We start from the raw sequence: 21,943 nt of genomic DNA, 5'->3' as shown, positions 1-21,943 counted from the left end.
ATCTTAAAACCCTGAACAAAAGCAGAGTGAAAGAATGGATGGGGTGAATCAGAGAAGACTCCAAATTCTTTTATTTAGCTGTAAGCAAGTAAGAGTGCAACAGAATTTCTTTTGGTGTATGAATGCTTCCAACATGTTCTTAAACAACAGAAAAACATGGAATGCTCAATTCAATGGAGAATCAACCGCGAAAGCATTTCAATAGAGTGAATCACAATGTTTCTGTTCTACTATGAGTAAATTATTTTAAAGTACATTTGACATTTTAAAGGTGTACAAATTCAGATGTTTTTAGAAACTTCAAAACCCACAGACAGAGTTTAGGAAGTCGAAGCCTGTGAACTTCCCTCATTTAATCCATGCTTTGTTTTGCATTCCTCACAGGTAAGCAGGCAGTGCCTAAAATAGAAGCAAAAATGTTGGTTTGTACTTTGACACTGGAAGCTCTAGTCTGAACACAATATTATTTAGAGATTTTTTTTTTAAGTTTTAATTGATGTATAGCTAATTTACAATGTTGTGTTAGTTTCTGGTGTACAGCGAAGTGATTCAGTTATATGTATACATACGTTTATATATATTCCTTTCATATTCTTTTCCATTATGGTTTATTACAGGATATTGAATATAGTTCCCTGTGCTATACAGTAAGACCTTGTTGTTTATCTATTTTATATATAGTAGTGTGTATCTGTGAATCCCAAACTCCCAATTTATCCCCGCCCCCTTTCCCCTTTGGTAACCATAAATTTGTTTTCTATGTCTGTGAGTCTGTTTCTGTTTTGTAAATAAATTCATTTGTATCATATTTTAGATTATTTAGAGGTATTTTCTATGCTAAAGTTCTCAAGCCTAATTTTTTTCAGGAATTATCAGAGCTGTTTCTTGGTTTCAGACTCCCCGAATTTCTTCCACAAAAAGGCCATTAATGATTTTCTCGTCCAATGTTGTTTTCACCATGTGCTGCATCGCAAACAGAATCCACTGTGACAAGTAAGGGCTCTTTAGAGAAAGGTGTCCCCAACACTAGTCTTATAATACCATGATAGAAATAGCTATTATTTACTGAGCTCTCACCGAGTGTCATGAAAAATCATTTCTATTCCTTACACAATACCATGAAAAAAATTCTGATCACCATATTATACAAATGAGAAAACTGAAGACTTGAGAGTTTAAGAAACTTGTCCAAGGTCATGCAGCTTAGTAAGTTAGCAGTTAGAACCCCTTTTGATCCCAGCGACTCTAACAGCAGAGGTAATGCCACTTACTCCAGAGTCCTACTGCTTGTATCCCCTAATGAGAATCATGACTTATATTAATATAGTAAAGGCTCTGAGAAGTCCTGAAGTCAAGAGCCCTGGTTAAATTTGCGTAACCCCATGACGGTAGAAGCTGTGTCTGCTGATCAAGGCATTCTTTAGTACAGTGCTTTCAACATAGTAGGTACTTACTAAATGTTTGGTGAGCAAATGAAATAGGTAACCCAGATAAATCATAATTATTATTGAAGTTGAATAGCAACAACTCAAACTTTGAGTTTTTTTTTCAACATATGAATGTTAAAAACTATTTTAATATTGTAAATGGTGAATGATCTTTCATTTACTTTTTAATAATTATCTTTATTATAATCCCTTAATCAAACAGAGTATAGGGCTTCCCTGGCGGCACAGTGGTGAAGAATCCACCTGCCAATGCAGGGGACACAGGTTCGAGCCCTGGTTCGGGAAGATCCCACGTGCCGCGGAGCAAATAAGCCCGTGTGCCACAACTACTGAGCCCATGTGCCACAACTACTGAGCCTATGCTCTAGAGACCACGAGCCACAACTACTGAGCCCATGTGCCTAGAGCCCGTGCTCCGCAACAAGAGAAGCTAGCGCAATGAGAAGCCCGCGCGCTGCAACGAAGAGTAGCCTCCGCCCGCCGCAACTAGAGAAAGCCTGCACGCGGCAACAAAGACCCAATGCAGCCATAAATAAATAAATATATTTATTAAAAAAAAAAAACAAAAAAGCAGAGTACAAACCTGTTATGCCCTGGACCAAAACCAGCCCCACGCAGCTGACCTTCAAAGGAATGGAATTTACTCTGGCATACTCTTATGTATGATGCCTTTCCAAGGCCAAATCCCAAGATACCAGCAACTGTAAGAGCAGGTTAGGAAAGATAAATAATTTAAAGGTTTGGAATCTCCTCCATTAATGGTCTTCTAGAACTTTATTAACAGCAGTAATTCTTATATCAAAAGTACCTTGATGAATCAATGAACAAACTCTCTGGGAATGAAGTTCCCTATTAAAGAGCAGGATTGGGAACTGGAGACTTTTGATCTCCTCAGTTTTGAACTGGAGGTAGAAGGGCCAGGATAGAGCAAGCAAGGGTGATGCCCAGACACGGGCAGCCAGAGGGAGGACCAACTGGCAGACAAATCTCTGAAGCCATGGGGAGGGAGAGATGGGACTTGGGTTGTGGCTCTAGGTAGCCTCCAAATCACTGTGTAGGAGAGCCCCTTAATTTTCTTTATGGATCAGAGTATGGGGAGCTGCAGTCCATCTTGCGTGTCAGGGAGGAAGGTCACGAGGCAGAACCATGGAAGACATTTTCAACCTGCTATTCTTGCTGGGAATGAGGTTTCAGATCGTAAACCGGAATACGTCCTCTGTCTACATAAAAGGTCTATGGATAACCAGTATAAGAAGGTGAAACCCTAAGTTTACGGTAAATGTACTATTAGAAAGCCCTGATTTAAAAAAACTATTCGTTTGTTATGTCCGTTATAGAAAATATTTGGAAAAGACTGGCCAAAAGAAGAAAATTTAAATCTCTCATGGAGCTATCATTCAGAGACTCTGCTGTCGATGTCCTCTTGTTATCCTGCCAGGCCCTCCTAGTTCATGCTTTAGAGAGGACGAAGGTGAAGTCCCTACTGCTCAGCTTTCCATCAGAAAGTATCGAACGAACTAAAAACTGCAAGGTGGCAAAAAATGGAGACTGGTTTTTCAGAGAGTCAATACAGGCAATTTGGTTAACCTGGACATTCCTATCTCCAGTTGCTATAAACATCTTCTTTTTAAAAAAATGAAACTTTTTTTTCCTTCTATGACTTACGTGCAACTTTAGGCAATGATCCAAATCTTGGATTAGCTGCTAAATAACCTAAGAAGTAATGTATAAATGCATTATTATTTCATTTTATAACTTATTTAAATTTATAAAGTATAAAGAAGTCTTCAGGGTTTAAGATATACACAGATTCTTAATCTAAAGAGATGATCTTAAAAGAGATAATTCAAATCTTGATTGAATTTAACTCTCAAATAGTAGTCATTTTTGGCAAGTAACAAGTAATGGCTTTAATGTATAGAAAAAGAACATGAAACAGACAATTCATGATGTATTTAAAGATATCAAGGCAAGGTGGAGATAACAACTTAGTTCTTAGGCAATTAGTCATTGCCCTCTCCCCTTTTAAAGTAACTCAACACAGAGTTTCAATTTAGAGATTCACAGTATATATAATCACAGTTTTATTTATTTATTTTTGTTTGTTGTTTTTAAGATTTTTTAAAATTCATTTTTATTGGAGTATAGTTGCTTATAATCATAATTTTAAAATGAAAGCATTTTCCACCTATGGTGGGCAGAATAATGGATGTTCCTACAGATGTTCCCATCCCAATCCCCAGAAACTGTGAATAATTACCTTACACAACAAAAGGGAATTAGGGTGGAAAATGGAATTAAGGTGGCTAAATCATGGAATTAAGGAATTAAGGTGGCTAAATCATGACTTTAAAATAGAGAGATTATCCTGGATTATTTGGGTGGGCCCAATGTAATCACGATGACCCTGAATGTGGAAAAAGGATTCAGAGACAGAACCAGACAGATGGCAGTATGGGAACTTGGCTCCACGTTGCTGGCTCTGCAGACAGAGGAAGGGACCATGTGCCAAGGAATGTGGGTGGGTTCCAGAAGCTAGAAAGGGAAAGGAAGCCCTAGAGCTCCCAGAAAGGAATGCAGCCCTGCTGACACTTTGATTTCAGCTCAGAAAGACCCATTTTGGACTTCTGACCTTCAAGACTGCAAGCTAATAAATTTGTATTGTTTTCAGACACTATGTTTGTGGAAATTTGTAGAAAAGTAATACACAACCTGGAAAAATATATTTGTACAAGGCTTCCCTGGTGGTGCAGTGGTTAAGAATCCGCCTGCCAATGCAGGGGACACGGGTTCGAGCCCTGGTCCAGGAAGATCCCACATGCTGCGGAGCAACTAGGACTGTGCACCACAGCTACTGAGCCTGTGCTCTAGAGCCCGTGAGCCACAACTACTGAGCCTGTGTGCCACAACTACTGAGCCTGCGTGCCTAGAGGCCGTGCTCTGCAATAAGAGAAGCCACCACAGTGAGAAGCCCATGCACCGCAGTGAAGAGTAGCCCCTGCTCTCTGCAACTAGAGAAAGCACATGTGCAGCAACTAAGACCCAATGCAGCCATAAACAAATAAATAAATAAATATTTTCAAAAAAGAGAAAATCAAAATAAAATAAAATAAAAATTTTTTTAAATATATATTTGTACAGATGTAAGAGACGGTAGATTTTGAGCAAGTAGTTTAATATTCATAAAACATAATCCCTATACATAGATGTCATGGCCATATTTTTTTTCTGTGTCAAAAATGTTCTGAAAAAGGCTTATCACTAATATATTTCCACAAAAAGACTATCTTCAAGTTATAAAAATGAAATCATATTTAATAAATCAACTTTAAAGACAACAATAATACTGAATGAAATGAGATTCTTCTAGATATATGACATGTGGTCTTTCAGACCCCAAAAGAGCTAAACATCTTCCTTCATGTTTGCTGGGTACAAGTACTCTCTAAAATCCTAGTAATCAGCAGTGTTCAGTATAATGGGCTTCCACAGGGTCAGGTGCCTTCTTGCTGTCTGGGGACTAAGCAATGCTTATAGGTTCTCTGGTTGGATAGAGTCGGGGAGAAAGAAGAGAGCAAGGAATGAGGAATAGAGGGGAACACAATGGACAGTGCTAAGAGGCACGGAGAGGTTATGTGGGTGATGCAGGGTGGCTGCCAGTCCTCATGATCTGCTGTACACGGGTACCCCTCCTGAGGCAGATGCAGCCTCTCTCCAGGATAAATGGCTTGGTGTTCAGAGCTTGGGTGAATTTCAGCCCCATTTACCTCTTCCCTGGAGCACCCTTGTGCAGGCAAGTATCTGTCTAACCATATACCAAGGCCCTAGGAGACACAGGGACTCTGGTACAGAGACAGGCACTGCAATAGCTTCCCGGGGCTGCCGTAACAAATTACTACAAACTCAGTGGTTTAAAACAACACAGATTTGGGACGTCCCTGGCGGTCCAGTAGTTAAGACTCTACGCTTCCACTGCAGGGGGCACGGGTTTGATCCCTGGTCAGGGAACTAAGACCCCATGTAGCGCGGCCAAAAAAAACCCCCCCAAAAACCCACACAAAGTTAATACATTACAGTTCTGGAGGTCAGCAGCTCAAAATGGGTCTCACTGGATGTTTTAGTCCATTCGAGCTGCTATAACAAAATACCACAGATTGGGTGGCTTATAAACAGCAGACATTTATTTCTCACTGTTCTGGATGCTGGAAGTGCAAGATCCGAGTGCTGGCAATGGTTGACTTCTCATTGTATCCTCACATGGTGGAAGGGGCCAGGGCCCTCTGTGGGGTCTCTTTTGTAAAAGCACTAACCCCCTTCATGAGGGCTCCACCCTCATGCCCTAATCACCTGCAAAGGCCCCACCTCCTAATAGCATCACCTTGGGCTTTAGAATTCCAATATGTGAATTTGGGGTGGGCGGGGGAATACAAATATCCAGATCATAGTACAGGGCTACGTCAAGGCATCAACAGAGCTGCAAGCCCTTCTGAAGGCTCTAAGGTTTCTTCCTTTCTAGCTTCTGGAGGCCACTCATTGCTTGACTCATGGCCCCTTCCTCCATCTTCAAACTCAGGAATGTTGAGCTGAGTCTTTCTCATGCTGCCATCTCTCTGGTTCTGTCTTCTGATCCACTCTCACTTTCAAGGACCCTTTTGATTATATTGGGTCCATCTGGATAGTCCAGAATAATCTCCCTATTTTTAAGGGCAACTGATTAATGACCTTAATTCCAACTGCAAATTTAATTTCTCTTTGTCACGGTCACTCATTCCGGGAAATAGGACATCTATGGGAGGGAGAGCTGGGGACGTAGGCTAGAAACAGGCAAAAGCCTGCATAAACAAATTCTTCACCAAAAAATAAATGCCAAGTACCAAAAACCACCAGGAGGACCACAGAAAACTGGATTCTCTTAAGTTAAACTATGTACCAAATACTGAATCTTACCATGGTGGACCAGTCCTTGGGTGACAAGCATGCTTACAAGAGAAAAAGGCAGAGCTGTAAAACAGAAACGCCCTTCAATATTGGTATTTTAAAACTTGGCACCTCACCTAGAAGAATGAGGGAGAATTACTCTGAGTGTTTTCTCTTCCTGCTTTGGCAGTGAGATTTTAGTCATTTTTTATTTTACTAATTTGACAAATATTAAGCACCGCGTGGAGAATTTTCTTGGGGTCTGCCCCAGGCACTCAACCTAATGCTCAGCATTAACGTGACAAAACCTAGACCCCCTGCTGCTCCGTCTCTGAGACCCACCACACACAGGATTCTGATCACTACATACAACACAGGCATCTTCATGTGTGTGCGCAGAGCTGGGGAATTTGGGAGTTTCCATTCGCTATACATTTTGAAATTTTCTTTTTTTTTATTTTTTAATTTTTTTATTAGTTTCTGCTTTATAACAAAGTGAATGAAATTTTCAATCCTGCATGAAAGTTAAAAAAAGAGGACGATAAACTGCACACCCTATCTACTATAGTTCCCTGCTTTTGTCTTTTATGACATTTTGTCACACAATTTGGATACGTTTATTTTCTGAAGATTACTACATTCGAGGTAAACATGGGCCATGTTTAGAGATGATTTTTTTCTCTAAACAGGTAAGTTAGTCCAGAAAAGGCAGTTTCTAGTTCTGTCAAAATGTGTCAAATGACTTCTTCCCAAAGCACAGAGAAGTGATAAAAAAAAATTGGTTGCTATTTGATTTGTCTTGGTTGCTAGCTCTTCCTAGTAACCAAGACAAATCAAATAGCAACCAATTTTTCCACTCAGAGCTATCTACCTGATGGTAGGCAAATGGGTCATACTGAAATGTTCAACTACTAGGGCTTAAATAAATTACTCACTCATAAGTTGTCAGAAAATTTCTAGCAGCACAATCAATAAGAAGTAATGAAGAGTGAACATCAACTTCTAAGGAGTGTTACTTCCAAAAACAACTGATGCTGGATTTGAATGATTTAAGAAATCAAAATGAGTATTTCAAAGTAAAATTATCCCTATGCCAGCAATATTGGGACTATATCTATAGGCTCTATTATGAAATTTTCAAGTGACAAGTCACGAATTTTTAAAATTAAACGGGACCTTAATGCACAGCCTCAGTTCACACCCTTGTCTCAAATAAAGCAGGCCCAGAAAGAGGAAGAGACTTGGCAGAAAAGGTTACTTCAAGACATTGTAAGGGGAGTATTAACAGAATGCTTCCACTCTTCATTCATTCCACGAATATTTAATAGGTACTTTTTATATGTGAAGCAGTGTGCTTGGCTCTGGGAGGGAGCAATGAACCTGAACTTGAGGAAGGTTAGAGTCCAGTGGAATTGTGGAAAGTCTACTCTTTCAAGAAATTCTAAATAACACTCTTGGTACACGTTCTCGGTCACATGAAAGAAAGTGTTAGGTGTGCATCACTTTTTGCTAAGGGGGGTAAACAGCTCCTAAATCAGATATTATTCCTGAACTTAAAAGGGTCTCAACATGAATTTAAATTCCAAGCAGCCTCAGGTATCAGTGTCTTCAGGGAATTATGCAAAGTCCCTGCTCAAAAATAAATCAATACCATAATTCTAATATGATATTAGGCAGTTTATTGCAGCAAATACAGTGTTAACAAAGATTAAGAGGGATGCAATTACCTCTCTTCCAGAAACTTTCTTCTTGACATTCCCGGATCATCTTTGAAATCTCTGATTTGTGGATGTGCAGTTTTGATTTTGGACAAAACAACAGACTCTGCAAGGAAAGTTACATGATGACTTGACTGAAATCATCAGAAGAGCATCTGCTCTGTCTTCCCTAGAAGAGGGCAAGGAGGTCTCTTCACTCTGGTCACACAGTGTGCATTCTGTCCTGGCTGCCAGCACTGAGCAATGGCCAGTTTCAGCCAGTGCTTTCCAGCTGTGAACGCTGGATGGACTTAAGAAAAGAATCACAGGTGGAGAAGCAGAGTGATTCAATGACTAGTGAGCATGAAGCAGATATCTGGTCAGAATGCATTACTGCTGAGGTCACATTTTCTTTCTTACTTCCAGCCTCTGTCCATTCAGTCCCTGTCCCTGCAATGACACTCACTCCCTTTGCCTACCTGGTCTTCTTAAGACCCAGTTCAAGATCTCCTGGGTGAAGAGAGAGACTTCCCCTACAGCATAATATTTACACACCTGGGATCACACTCAGAGCAGTATTACAAGTTATCTATTTATAGATCTGTATTCCAATCTACCTATTTATACTTCTGTAAGCATTTTTAGACTGTGAGAAACTAGAGTCTAAAAAGCATCAGCAGACTGCTTTTTATTTTTCTACATACTTTACTTTTTATCTTAACAGTTTTTTTTAAACACATTTATAAATGGTCTGCAAATAATATCTGGGGGAACTATTGACATGGTTGACATTATTTTTATTAGTTCTACAGTACTTTTTTTATCATGTTGATATGCTACAATCTGGACTAACTCTCATCTTTTATTATCCTCCCCTTTTGTAGGTATGTATGTAGTTATTCACTTACTCTCACCCACATTCTCCATCCTCGTTCTCTGCCCATCACCACCATTCTGGGTGTTTAATGTGGATCTTTTGTTTGTATATATGCTTGCAAAATGTTCATTGTTTTGGGTGCCTGCATTTTTAATGCAAATGGCATTGTTTTATACATTTAGTTTTATTTGAAAAAATGTTTTCAACTCAGCTCTATGCTTTTAAGATCTATCCATGTTGCTATATTTATCTAGTCCACTGTTTCTAACTGTGGCATGATTCTCCAGGATGCTTCCGAGTCCCCATCTCCAAATGTCCCCTTACAGACCCACATGAGAACACTTTTCAGATATGTATCTAGAAGTAAAATACAGGGCATGCATATTCCAGTTGAACAAAGTCTTGCGAGAGTGCTCTCCACAGTGGCTACACCAGCATCCACTCCCATCAGCAGCGTGTGAACATTCCGCTATATGCCTAAGAACCGCATAAGAGCTAGTTAAGCTGGATTCTAAGCAGGTTAGAGTAAAGAAAGGATTTTGTAACACTTGGCATTATCCAGTTTTCTGAAATTTAACAGTCTAATAGGTATAAAGCAATATTTTATTGCCTGATAACTAATGTGTTTGAGCATCTCTATTATGTAGTCTTCAGCCAGACTGTCCTTCTCTGTTGAGGCAATCCCTGCAACTAGACCTCGGTTGTAATCTTTTCTTGTTCAGTGACTCATTAATTTTTTATTGTGGTAAAATACACATAACATAATAGTTACCATTTTATATATTTTTTCATCCTCCCATACACTTTATTTTTTTTTAATTTTATATTGGAACATAGTTGTTTTACAATGTTGTGTTTAACCATTTTAAAGTATACAATTCATGGCATTCAGTATGTCTACAATGTGTGCAGCCATCACTGCTATCTAGTTCCAGAGCTTTTTCATCACCCCAAAAGGAAATTCCATACCCATTAAGGAGTCTGTCCTCATTCCCTCCTCTCTCCAACTGCCTAGCAACCACTAATCTGCCTTTTGGATTTGCCTATTCTGGATATTTGGTACAAACAATATCATACAGCATGTGACCTTTCATGGCTGGCTTCTTTTCCTTTGCATAACGTTTTCAAGATTCACCCACGTGGTAACATGTATCTGTATTTCATTTCTTTTTATGGCTCAATAATATTCCATTGTATGAATATAACACATTTTGTTTCTCCATTCATCCACTGATGGACATTTGGATTGTTTCCACCATTGGCTATTGTGAATAATGCTGCTATGAACATTCCTGCACAAGTTTTTGTTTTCAGCTCTGCTGGGCCATACTGCAACTCTACGTTTAACTTTTTGAGTTTTGCACATGAGCTGCACCATTTTCTAATCCCACCAACAATGTAGGAGGTTTCCAATTTTTCCACATCCTTGTCAACATTTGTTATTTTCTGTTTTGTTTCTTTTTTTTGGCTCTGCCATCTGGCTTATGGGATCTTAGTTCCCTGACCAGGGACTGAACCCACATGTCTTGTTTCTTTTTTTAAAGTTAGCACTTTAAATGCTTTTAATATAAATTATTCAATTTATTTAAACTAAATAAACTAAATTCTTTCTGTTTTTGACTGTGGTCATGCTAGTGATTGTGAAATGGTGGTTTTGATTTGTATTTCCTTAATGACTAATGACACTGAGCATCTTTTCATCTAAATATTGGCTATTTATACATCTTCTTTGGAGAAACACCTATTCAAGCCCTTTGCTCATTTTTCAGTTGGATTGTCTTTTTGTTATTGAGTTGTAAGAGCTTTTTATATACTCTGGATACTAGACCCTTATCAGATATATGATTTGTAAATAATTTTTCCCATTCTGTGGATGGTTCATTTGTTTTTTAGAAACAAATTTAATTTTTTCCTTAAGTCACACTGCTATTTCCTTGTTTGTGAATTACTTATGTAGGTCCTCTGCCATTCATCTCTTGGAGTTTTAGTGTTTTTCTTGTTGAGGTGCAGTTCCATGGCTTTTGAAGTTCACCTTGCTGATTTTGCAAATGTTCTTTTTTGACTCTTTGTTTGTAGTAGATGTCAATGTGGATGGTGATCACTATTTCCTGAGCACTCACGCACAGGCCAGGCACTGTGCCAAGCACTTTACACGCATGATGGTGACATGCAAGGATCCTGTGGCACCTGTGCCTTCAGAGCTCTACAAACAGCCCAAGCAGGCAACCTCCCTCTTCTTCCTCTACAACTCCCCATAGCACAGCACACGGAAGTGGTGGTCAGGGTGAGTCGCAGTGACCAGGGAAGAATCTGTTCTCACACACCACTTACGTTAGCTCAGCAAGCACTCCGCCTCATCCCAGTGTAAATACTTCTTGGTTCTGCCTGTGGCTGTGGCAGAAATAAGAAACACTTCCCTCCCTCTCCTCCCGCGAAACACACACACACATATACACATCCATGGTCAGGGACCCCAATTATCACAACTGCTGTGAGTCCTGCAGTCAAGACTGAAGCTCCCGCAGTGTCCCCAGGGAGCTCTGGGGATCCTTTTCGGTAGAACCATAAATGTTTCATGGTTCTCCATTTCACAGAGGCAACTCGGGTGTCTAAATTCCTTATGATGTGATATCATTTGTCTATCTGCCTCTCCTAAACTTTGCTCCTTAAATATCATCTCCTCCATAACACATTTTTAGCTTGAAAAAGTTGACTCCAGAGAACATGAACTCTATTATCCCATCACAATACTTTCTCTTTTCTTCAGTTATGTGTCCCCGAAACAAACAGTATTTGTTCTCAAGAAGTTGAAAAACTGTGTCCCTGCTAATACTGGGGTTCTCAATCTGATGGCTAATTTAGTAGTTAAGGACTCTGCCATCCCAAACAGGAACACCTGTCAGCAGCATATCCTTAGTATGATTAGCCTTGATAACAGAAATGAAAAAACATGCATCCTGTAGCATTCTGTTAGATTCAATTAAGAGTTTTGTTCTGGTAAAGGAAACCTCTTCAGTCACTGACAACCTATGGATGAGTTAGTTAAGCTGATTTCTAAACAGGGAAGAGTAAAGAAAGGATTTTATAAATAATTTAAAAGGCTCCTTTTCAAGGCAGCCAAAAACACACTTTCCTTCCCATTCTATTTTCCCTGAACCCATCCTACAAAGTGCCAGACTGAAAAAACTAAGATGACTGATCAAGGATGAGGTTTAAGGGAAGTCCTGTATGATGTTCCTTTCAGATGGCAGACTTTCAAATTAGAAATATACCTGCTTGCTTGGTGGTGGCAAATGGAGACCTTTATCTTGGTTTTCATGCGTAGACACGGAAGCCATGATTACTTTGTCTTTGCTTCTCTTCTAGTTGAGTGGACTCAGCTTCCTCATTTGACCCGATGTCTAAGGAAAGTAGAAGACAGTCACCATGCCGTGACTGAACATTTATGTCAACTGTAAAAACACCCTTAGGATCAACTCCCCTATTTGGCGGACTTATTTTCATTTTGTCATTAACCTTCATCTCCAGCCACCTGCAAACTCACTTTCTAATGCTCCTCCTCTACCAACACACACACACATTAACTGACTAATGGTGACAGATCAGAGGAAGAGTGGAGTGAAATGTCACATGAGGCACAGTGAAATGTTTTATGACCTATAAACTGTCCTCAAAAAATTTCAATTCATTACAAGGTCATTAGCTACACAAGTATTTACTGTCTATTATGTGCCAGGCCAAGGGATACAAAGGATAAGAAAAAATCAGTGCTAAAGAACTCACAGGTGAAGACAGACAAGTCAGCAGTTATACAACATGCAAAGGGCTTCCCTAGAGGCATGCACACGGTGCTAGGGAAGAAAGGCTTGTTCTCTCTGGTCAGGTCTGAAGACACCAAAGACCAAGACTCGAGCTTTCAGGAGGGTCTGTGGGGCTGTTGGAACGTCACGCCGGCCTCTGTTACCACAGGCTCGCCCTGCATTCCGTACCCCTCCCTCCACCCCGGCCTGAGTGAGCCAGAGCCCCCTAATCAGCTGCTACTTTTACCCCGTCCTGTCTGAGCCAAGAACAGATGCCCTCAGGAAACCTACATGCAGAGGCAGGGCAAATCCAAAGCTGACCCCCAGGAGCTGTGCGAACAAAGAAGAGAAAAAGGAAATCTCTCCCATCAGCCTCAGGAGCAGCGGATTAAATCTCCACAATCAACTTGATGTACCCTGCATCTGTGGAATACTTGAATAGACAACGAATCATCCCAAATTGAGAAGGTGGACTTTGGGAGCAATGGTAGACTTGGGGTTTGCTTTCTGCATCTAACTTGTCTCTGGTTTTATGTTAATCTTAGTTTAGTATTTAGAGTTTATTATCATTGGAAGATTTGTTTATTCATTTGGCTGCTCTCTTTTTTAAAATATATATATATATTTTTTTTCCTTTTTCTCTTTTTGTGTGTATGTGTATGCTTCTTTGTCTGATATTGTCTGTATAGATTTGCTTTTACCATTTGTTCTAGGGTTCTGTCTGTCCGTTTTTTTTTGTTGTTGTTTTTTTATAGTATAGTTTTTAGCACTTGTTATCATTGGTGGATTTGCATTTTGGTTTGGTTGCTCTATTCTTTCTTTTTTTTAATTACTTTTTAATTTTTAATAATTTTCTTTATCTTTTATTTTAATAACCATTTTTTCTTTTCTTTCTTTCTCTCTTTCAATCTTTCTTTCTTTCTCCATTTTCTTCTGAGCCATGTGGCTGACAGGTACTCTGGCTGGGTGTCAGGCCTGTGCCTCTGAGGTGGGAGAGCTGAGTTCGGGACATTGGTCCACCGGAGACCTCCAGGCTGCACATAATATCAAACGGTGAAAGCTCTCCAAGAGATCTCCATCTCAACACTAAGACCCAGCTCCACTCAACAACCAGCAAACTACAGTGCTGGACACCCTATGCCAAACAACTAGCAAGACAGGAACATAACCCCACCCATTAGAAGAGATGCTGCCTAAAATCATAATAAGGCCACAGACACCCCAAAACACACCACCAGATGCGGTCCGGCCCACCAGAAAGACAAGATCCAGCCTCATCCACCAGAACACAGGCACCAGTCCCCTCCACCAGGAAGCCTACAAAACCCACTGAACCAAACTTACCCACAGCGGGCAGACACAAAAAACAACAGGGACTACGCACCTGCAGCCTGCAAAACGGAGACCACAAACACAGTAAGTTAAGCAAAATGAGAAGACAGAGAAACACACAGCAGATGAAGGAGCAAGGTAAAAACCCACCAGAACAAACAAATGAAGAGGAAATAGGCATTCTACCTGAAAAAGAATTCAGTGTAGCAATAGTAAAGATGATCCAAAATCTTGGAAACAGAATGGAGAAAATACAAGAAACATTTAACAAGGACCTAGAAGAACTAAAGAGCAAACAAACAAGGATGAACAACACAATAAATGAAATTTAAAATTCTCTAGAAGAACTCAATAGCAGAATAACTGAGGCAGAAGAATGGATAAGTGACCTGGAAGATAAACTAGTGGAAGTAACTATTGCAGAGCAGAATAACGAAAAAAGAATGAAAAGAATTGAGGACAGTCTTAGAGACCTCTGGGACACCATTAAATGCAACAACATTCGAATTATAGGGGTCCCAGAAGAAGAAGAGAAAAAGAAAGGGACTGAGAAATTCTGGAAGAGGTTATAGTTGAAAACGTCCCAAAATAGTCAATCAAGTCCAGCAAGCACAGAGAGTCCCATACAGGATACATCCAAGGAGAAACACGCCAAGACACATATTAATCAAACTATCAAAAATTAAATACAAAGAAAAAATATTGAAAGCAGCAAGGGAAAAACAACAACTAACATACAAGGGAATCGCCATAAAGTTAACAGCTGATCTTTCAGCAGAAACTCTACGAGCCAGAAGGGAGTGGCAGGACATATTTAAAGTGATGAAAGGGAAAAACCTACAACCAAGATTACTCTACCCAGCAAGGATCTCATTCAGATTCAATGGAGAAATTAAAACCTTTACAGACAAGCAAAAGCTAAGAGAATTCAGCACCACCAAACCAGCTCTACAACAAATGCTAAAGGAACTTCTCTAGGCAGGAAACACAAGAGAAGGAAAAGACCTACAATAACAAACCCAAAACAATTAAGAAAATGCTAATAGGAACATACATATCGATAACTACCCTAAATGTAAATGGATTAAATGCTCCAACCAAAAGACATAGACTGGCTGAATGGATACAAAAACAAGACCCATATTTATGGTATCTACAAGATACCTGCTTCAGACCTAGGGACACATACAGACTGAAAGTGAGGGGATGGAAAAAGATATTCCATGCAAATGGAAATCAAAAGAAAGCTGAGTAGCAATCCTCATATCAGACAAAATAAACTTTAAAATAAAGACTATTACAAGAGACAAAGAAGGACACTACATAATGATCAAGAGATTAATCCAAGAAGAAGACATAACAATTGTAAATATTTATGCACCCAACATAAGAGCACTTCAATACATAAGGCAAATGCTAACAGCCATAAAAGGGGAAATTGAGAGTAACACAATCATAGATGGGGACTTTAACACCCCACTTTCACCAATGCACAGATCATCCAAAATGAAAATAAATAAGGAAACAGAAGCTTTAAATGATACATTAAACAAGATGGACTTAATTGATATTTATAGGACATTCCATCCAAACACAACACAATACACTTTCTTCTCAAGTGCTCATGCAACATTCTCCAGGATAGATTATATCTTGGGTCACAAATCAAGCCTTGGTAAATATAAGAAAATTGAAATCATATGAAGTACCTTTTCCGACAACAAGGCTATGAAACTAGATATCAATTACAGGAAAAAATCTGTAAAAAAATACAAACACATGGAGGCTGAACAATACACTACTTAATAAACAAGAGATCACTGAAGAAATCAAAGAAGAAATAAAAAAATACCTAGAAACAAATGACAATGAAAACATCATGACCCAAAACCTATGGGATGCAGCAAGAGCAGTTCTAAGAGGGAAGTTTATAGCAATACAATCCTACCTCAAGAAACAAGAAACATCTCAAATAAACAACCTAACTTTACACCTAAAGCAATTAGAGAAAGAAGAACAAAAAAACCCCCTAAAGTTAGCAGAAGGAAAGAAATCATAAAGATCAGATCAGAAATAAATGAAAAAGAAATGAAGGAAGCAAGAGCAAAGATCAATAAAACTACAAGCTGGTTCTTTGAGAAGATAAACAAAATTGATAAACCATTAGCCAGACTCATCATGAAAAAAAGGGAGAAGACTCAAATCAATAGATTTAGAAATGAAAAAAGAGAAGTAACAACTGACACTGCAGAAATACAAAGGATCATGAGAGATTACTACAAGCAACTCTATGCCAATAAAATGGACAACCTGGAAGAAATGGACAAATTCTTAGAAAAGCACAACCTTCCAAGACTGAACCAGGAAGAAATAGAAAATATAAACAGACCAATCACAAACACTGAAATTGAGACTGTGATTAAAAATCTTCCAACAAACAAAAGCCCAGGACCAGATGGCTTCACAGGCGAATTCTATCAAACATTTAGAGAAGAGCTAACACTGATCCTTCTCAAACTCTTTCAAAATATAGCAAAGGGAGGAACACTCCCAAACTCATTCTATGAGGCCACCATCACCCTGATACCAAAACCAGACAAAGAGGTCACAAAGAAAGAAAACTACAGGGCAATATCACTGATGAACATAGATGCGAAAATCCTCAACAAAATACTAGCAAACAGAATCCAACAGCACATTAAAAGGATAATACACAATGATCAAGTGGGGTTTATCCCAGGAATGCAAGGATTCTTCAATATACGCAAATCAATGGGATACACCATATAACAAATTGAAGGAGAAAAACCATACAGTCATCTCAATAGATGCAGAAAAAGGTTTCGACAAAATTCAACACCCATTTATGATAAACACCCCCCCCCCAGAAAATAGGCATGGAGGGAACTTACCTCAACATAATAAAGGCCATATATGACAAACCCACAGCCAACATCGTTCTCAATGGTGAAAAACTGAAACCATTTCCACTAGGATCAGGAACAAGACAAGGTTGCCCACTCTCACCACTATTATTCAACACAGTTTTGGAAGTTTTAGCAACAGCAATCAGAGAAGAAAAAGAAATAAAAGGAATACAAATCGGAAAAGAAGAAGTAAAGCTGCCACTGTTTGCAGATGACATGATACTATACATAGAGAATCCTAAAGATGCTACCAGAAAACTACTAGAGCTTATCAATGAATCTCGTAAAGTACAGGATACAAAATTAATGCACAAATCTCTTGCATTCCTATACACTAATGATGAAAAATCTGAAAGAGAAATTAAGGAAACACTCCCATTTACCACTGCAACAAAAAGAATAAAATACCTAGGAATAAACCTACCTAAGGAGACAAAAAGGAGACCTGTATGCAGAAAACTATAAGACACTGATGAAAGAAATTAAATATAATATGAACAGATGGAGAGATATACCATGTTCTTGGATTGGAAGAATCAACACTGTGAAAATGACTATACTACCCAAAGCAATCTACAGATTCAACGCAATCCCTATCAAACTACCAATGGCATTTTTAACAGAACTAGAACAAAAAATTTCACAATTTGTACGGAAACACAAAAGACCCCCAAATAGCCAAAGCAATCTTGAGAAAGAAAAACGGAGTGGGAGGAATCAGGCTCCCTGACTTCAGACTATACTACAAAGCTACAGTAATCAAGACAGTATGGTACTGGCACAAAAACAGAAATATAGATTAATGGAACAGGATAGAAAGCCCAGAAATAAACCCACGCATATATGGTCTCCTTATCTTTGATAAAGGAGGGGAGAGTATACAGTGGAGAAAAGACAGCCTCTTCAATAAGTGGTGCTGGGAAAACTGGACAGCGACATGCAAAAGAATGAAATTAGAACACTCCCTAACACCATACACAAAAGTGAACGCAGGGGCTTCCCTGGTGGCGCAGTGGTTGAGAATCCGCCTGCCGATGCAGGGGACACAGGTTCGTGCCCCGGTCTGGGAAAGCTCCCACATGCCGTGGAGCAGCTGGGCCCGTGAGCCATGGCCGCTGAGCCTGCACGTCCAGAGCCTGTGCTCCGCAATGGGAGAGGCCACAACAGTGAGTGGCCCGTGTACCGCAAAAAAAAAAAAAAAGAAAAAAAAGTGAACTCAGAATGGATTAAAGACCTAAATGGAAGGCCACACACTATAAACTCTTAGAGGAAAATATAGTCAGAAGACTCTATGACGTAAATCACAGCAAGATCCTTTTTGACCCACCTCCTAGAGAAATGGAAATAAAAACAAAAATAAACAAATGGGACCTAATGAAACTTAAAAGCTTTTTCACAGCAAAGGAAACCATAAGCAAGACGAAAAGACAACCCACAGAATGGGAGAAAATATTTGCAAGCGAAGCAGCTGACAAAGGATTAAACTCCAAAATATACAAACAGCTCATGCAGCTCAGTATCAAAAAAACAACTCAATCAAAAAACGGGCAGAAGACCTAAATAGACATTTCTCCAAAGAAGATATACAGGTTGCCAACAAACACATGAAAGGATGCTCAACATCACTGATCATTAGAGAAATGCAAATCAAAAGTACAATGAGGTATCACCTCACACCAGTCAGAATGGCCATCATCAAAACATCTACAAACAATAAATGGTGGAGAGGGTGCAGAGAAAAGTGAACCCTCTTTCACTGTTGGTGGGAATGTAAATTGATACAGCCACTATGGAGAACAGTATGATGGTTCCCTAAAAAGCTAAAAATAGAACTACCATACGACCCAGCAATCCCACTACTGGGCATATACCCTGAGAAAACCAAAATTCAAAAAGAGTCATGTACCACAATATCCATTGCAGCTCTCTTCACGATAGCCAGGACATGGAAGCAACCTAAGTGTCCGTTGGCAGATGAATGGATAAAGAAGATGTGGCACATATATACAATGGAATATTACTCAGCCATAAAAAGAAACAAAATTGAGTTATTTGTAGTGAGGCGGATGGACATAGTTTGTCATACAGAGTGAAGTAAGTCAGAAAGAGAAAAACAAATACCGTATGCTAACACATGTATATGGAATCTTAAAAAAAAAATGGTTCTGAAGAACCTAGGGTCAGGACAGGAATAAAGACGCAGAGGTAGAGAATGGACTTGAGGACACAGGGAGGGGGAAGGGTAAACTGGGATGAAGTGAGAGAGTGGCATGGACATGTATACACTACCAAACGTAAAACAGATAGCTAGTGGGAAGGAGCCGCATAGCACAGGGAGATCAGCTCATTGCTTTGTGACCAGGTAGAAGGGTGGGATAGGGAGGGTGGGAAGGAGGGAGATGCAGGAGGGAAGAGATAGGGGGATATATGTATATGTGTAGCTGATTCATTTTGCTATAAAGCGGAAACTAACACACCATTGTAAAGCAATTATATTCCAATACAGATGTTAAAAAAGAAAAAAAAAAGAGGGCAGGAAGACCAGTTTGGAAGGTGCTGTAATAGCCCAGGCAAGGATGTGAAGAGACCTGAACCAAGACCCTTGTGGCAAGGCTAGAGATGATAAATTTGTACCTGGAAATATTGGATTTGGGTGCCTTGTGGGCATACATTGCAATTAGCCAGTAAGGATTAGGATATTTGAGGATTTGGGTCTGGAGTTACAGATTAGGGGTAGGCTGGAAAGATCAATTTGGGAGTTGCCATCATTGAGATGATAGGTAAAGTAGGAAACATCAATAAAATTGTCTAAAACGAGTACTGGAGAATGTGAACACTGAGGCCAAGGGAATACCAACAAGAGGAAAAAAAAAAAAAAAACAAGCCAAGGAGATGACTGAGAAAGAATAGCTGATACAAAGGGGAGCGAGTTTCTCAAGGAGGATTGTGAATCATTGGTGTCACATGGCTGAGAAAAGTGATTTTGCAACAATGGGCATAGTCCAGGTGGACCACAAACGCTACCACACCGCCTGACCTGCCAATGGCCAATGCACTCTGCAGATCCGCACTCCATGACAACCACTGATTTCCATGCAAAATGAACCTCTCATCATACACAATTCTGTTTCCTACTAAGCTGCCAGAAATACAAGCCAAGGGGAGCCGTACTTGTACCAAGTTTCACTTTCAGCACCTAATGTTACTGTAGAGGCAGCGTGATGCCCTAGGGTAGAAAGACCTGCTAGAGTCAGGTCTAGTGTCAGGTCAGACCTGCTAGTAAAGTCAGATCCTGACTCTACTCTTTGCTAGCCCTTGCTCTGCGGCAAGTGACTTAAAGTGCCTGTGCCTCAGCTTTCTCACCTGCTAAGTGCAGGTGATGGACCTTGATGGGCTGTTGCAAAGATGAGGGATGAGGTCCATAAGCAACAGCTCAGCACAAGCACACAGTGAGTGTGTGAGCAGTAAAGGGCAGCTGTCAGAGCCCCGGCGCTCTATTTCCTGAGGACCTCAAGGAAGTGTTTGCTGACCTAAGGGCAAATTAGATGATCTTTGCTTAGTTAGGCCATTGCCTCAAATCTGGAAGCAAAGATACCACAACACAGCTTTGGTGGTCAAGTCCCCTCACACCCAATTAGTCACTGGTCCACATCCAGGCAGGCCTTCTCAGGGTCTCGTGTTCCGGGTGCAGCCCTCACCCCATGCCCAGGTCTGGTTTGGGGTCCCTCTGCTTCCTCCGTTGCTGGCGGCGGCAGGAGTGCTGACAGGTGGGCAGTGGGAGGGAGGCGCTCAGCAGGATGGGGGTGGGGCGTGTGATCGGACCCACAGCCAGAGGGGGATCGCTGCACTTTCTGGTAGGAGAGGGCCGGCGGGGGTTTGGGGGGGCACCCCCATCAGCCTGCAGGAATCCGCCGCCATCCCAGGGTCGCGGCTGGAGCCCGGGCCAGGGAGGAGGGGTTGGAAGGGGCGATGCTAGGCCAAGTACCTCCGTCCTGAGGACCCCAGAAGTAATGCGGGCAGAGGAGGCCATCCCCTCTCGCCATCCCTTCCGCTGTCACCGCCCCCCACCCCAGGCGGGCTCATCCGCGGGGCTGAGGATCGCCTCACAGGCCGCGTCTCAGGCGCCCGCCCAGCCGAGCTCGCCTCCCCGCGCGGCCGCCGCTGTAGCCCGGATGCTCCCGCCTCCCCGGCGCCCGTGCCCGTCCCTGGCGACCACCCCGGGGCCCGTGGTCCCCTTACCGCGCTCGCTCCCGGGGCCTCGCCTGTGCTCGGTGAGCTTCCCTCTGCCTCTTTCTTCCTTTTGCTCCGCCCCCAGCGGCGCACCGCCCCTCGCTTCCTCGCGTGAGTCCCTCAGCAAGTGCACCCCATCCCCCATCCTGCTGTCTCTGATGGTGGCCTCACACCTACGCACAAGTGCCCAAGCTGAAACCCGGCTGTTGCTAGAATCTCCCACCCCACCCCCAGGTCTTGTCCTGACACCTGGTAGATTCTTTTGCCTTTCAAATAACTCCTTTCTTCCCAACAAAAACAGCGACAACTATTTATTGAACACCCTCCCTGGGCCAGGAGGCTATATCCTGCAGCCTTGTCTTGTTTTTCCTTTTTTTGAGGTGTAATTGACATATAACATTATATTAATTTTAGGTGCGCAACGTAGCAATTCGATATTTGTATACATTGCAAAATGATCACACAATATGTTTAGTTCACATCTTTCACTATATGTAGTTACCAAAAAATGTCAGCTCCCCAGCCTTGGGATGATAACTTTTTCTCTCTTCTTTTTTTTTTTTTTTTTTTTTTTGCGGTACGCAGGCCTCTCACTGTTGTGGCCTCTCCCACTGTGGAACACAGGCTGCGGACGCGCAAGCTCAGCGGCCATGGCTCACGGGCCCTGCCGCTCCGCGACATGTGGGATCTTCCTAGACCGGGGCACGAACCCGTA

The 21,943-nt window shown here is 41.0% G+C and overlaps 1 protein-coding gene across 3 annotated transcripts; it reads right to left on the bottom strand.

The window, feature by feature from the left end:
* Window positions 1-54: 54 nt before the first annotated feature.
* On the bottom strand, window positions 55-21,320 carry OCIAD2 (OCIA domain containing 2). 3 transcript variants are annotated; one of them, XM_081235702.1, is made up of 7 exons: window positions 21,238-21,320; window positions 12,212-12,340; window positions 8,093-8,189; window positions 6,396-6,449; window positions 3,114-3,161; window positions 2,032-2,149; window positions 55-399 (listed from the first exon to the last, which is right to left on the bottom strand). In XM_081235702.1, exons 2-7 carry the CDS (start codon window positions 12,275-12,277, stop codon window positions 321-323), a joined length of 462 nt encoding a protein of 153 aa, XP_081091828.1. In that variant the 5' UTR covers window positions 12,278-12,340; window positions 21,238-21,320; the 3' UTR covers window positions 55-320. The 3 variants fall into 3 exon arrangements, with proteins under 3 accessions (XP_081091828.1, XP_081091829.1, XP_081091830.1); XM_081235703.1 differs by lacking the exon at window positions 6,396-6,449; XM_081235704.1 differs by lacking the exons at window positions 12,212-12,340; window positions 21,238-21,320 and having other exon boundaries at window positions 6,396-6,502; window positions 8,093-8,153.
* Between the last annotated feature and the right edge of the window lie 623 nt (window positions 21,321-21,943).

The sequence above is a fragment of the Mesoplodon bidens genome (genome assembly GCF_964165515.1).
Source record: "Mesoplodon bidens genome assembly, chromosome: 1".
Lineage (NCBI taxonomy): Eukaryota > Metazoa > Chordata > Mammalia > Artiodactyla > Ziphiidae > Mesoplodon > Mesoplodon bidens.
The sequence above is the reverse complement of the archived record's forward strand: the minus strand, read 5'-3'. Positions and strand labels throughout refer to the sequence as shown.

What these genes read in the sequence shown, in the direction of transcription:
- OCIAD2 (XM_081235702.1), bottom strand. Translation starts at nt 12,277, where the DNA reads ATGGCTTCCGTGTCTACGCATGAAAACCAAGATAAAGGTCTCCATTTG. An exon ending in TGCCACCACCAAGCAAGCAG is followed by an intron (nt 8,190 to 12,211) that starts GTATATTTCTAA and finishes CTTTCCTTGCAG; the next exon opens with AGTCTGTTGTTTTGTCCAAA. An exon ending in ATCATTGCCTAAAGTTGCAC is followed by an intron (nt 2,150 to 3,113) that starts GTAAGTCATAGA and finishes CTGCTCTTACAG; the next exon opens with TTGCTGGTATCTTGGGATTT.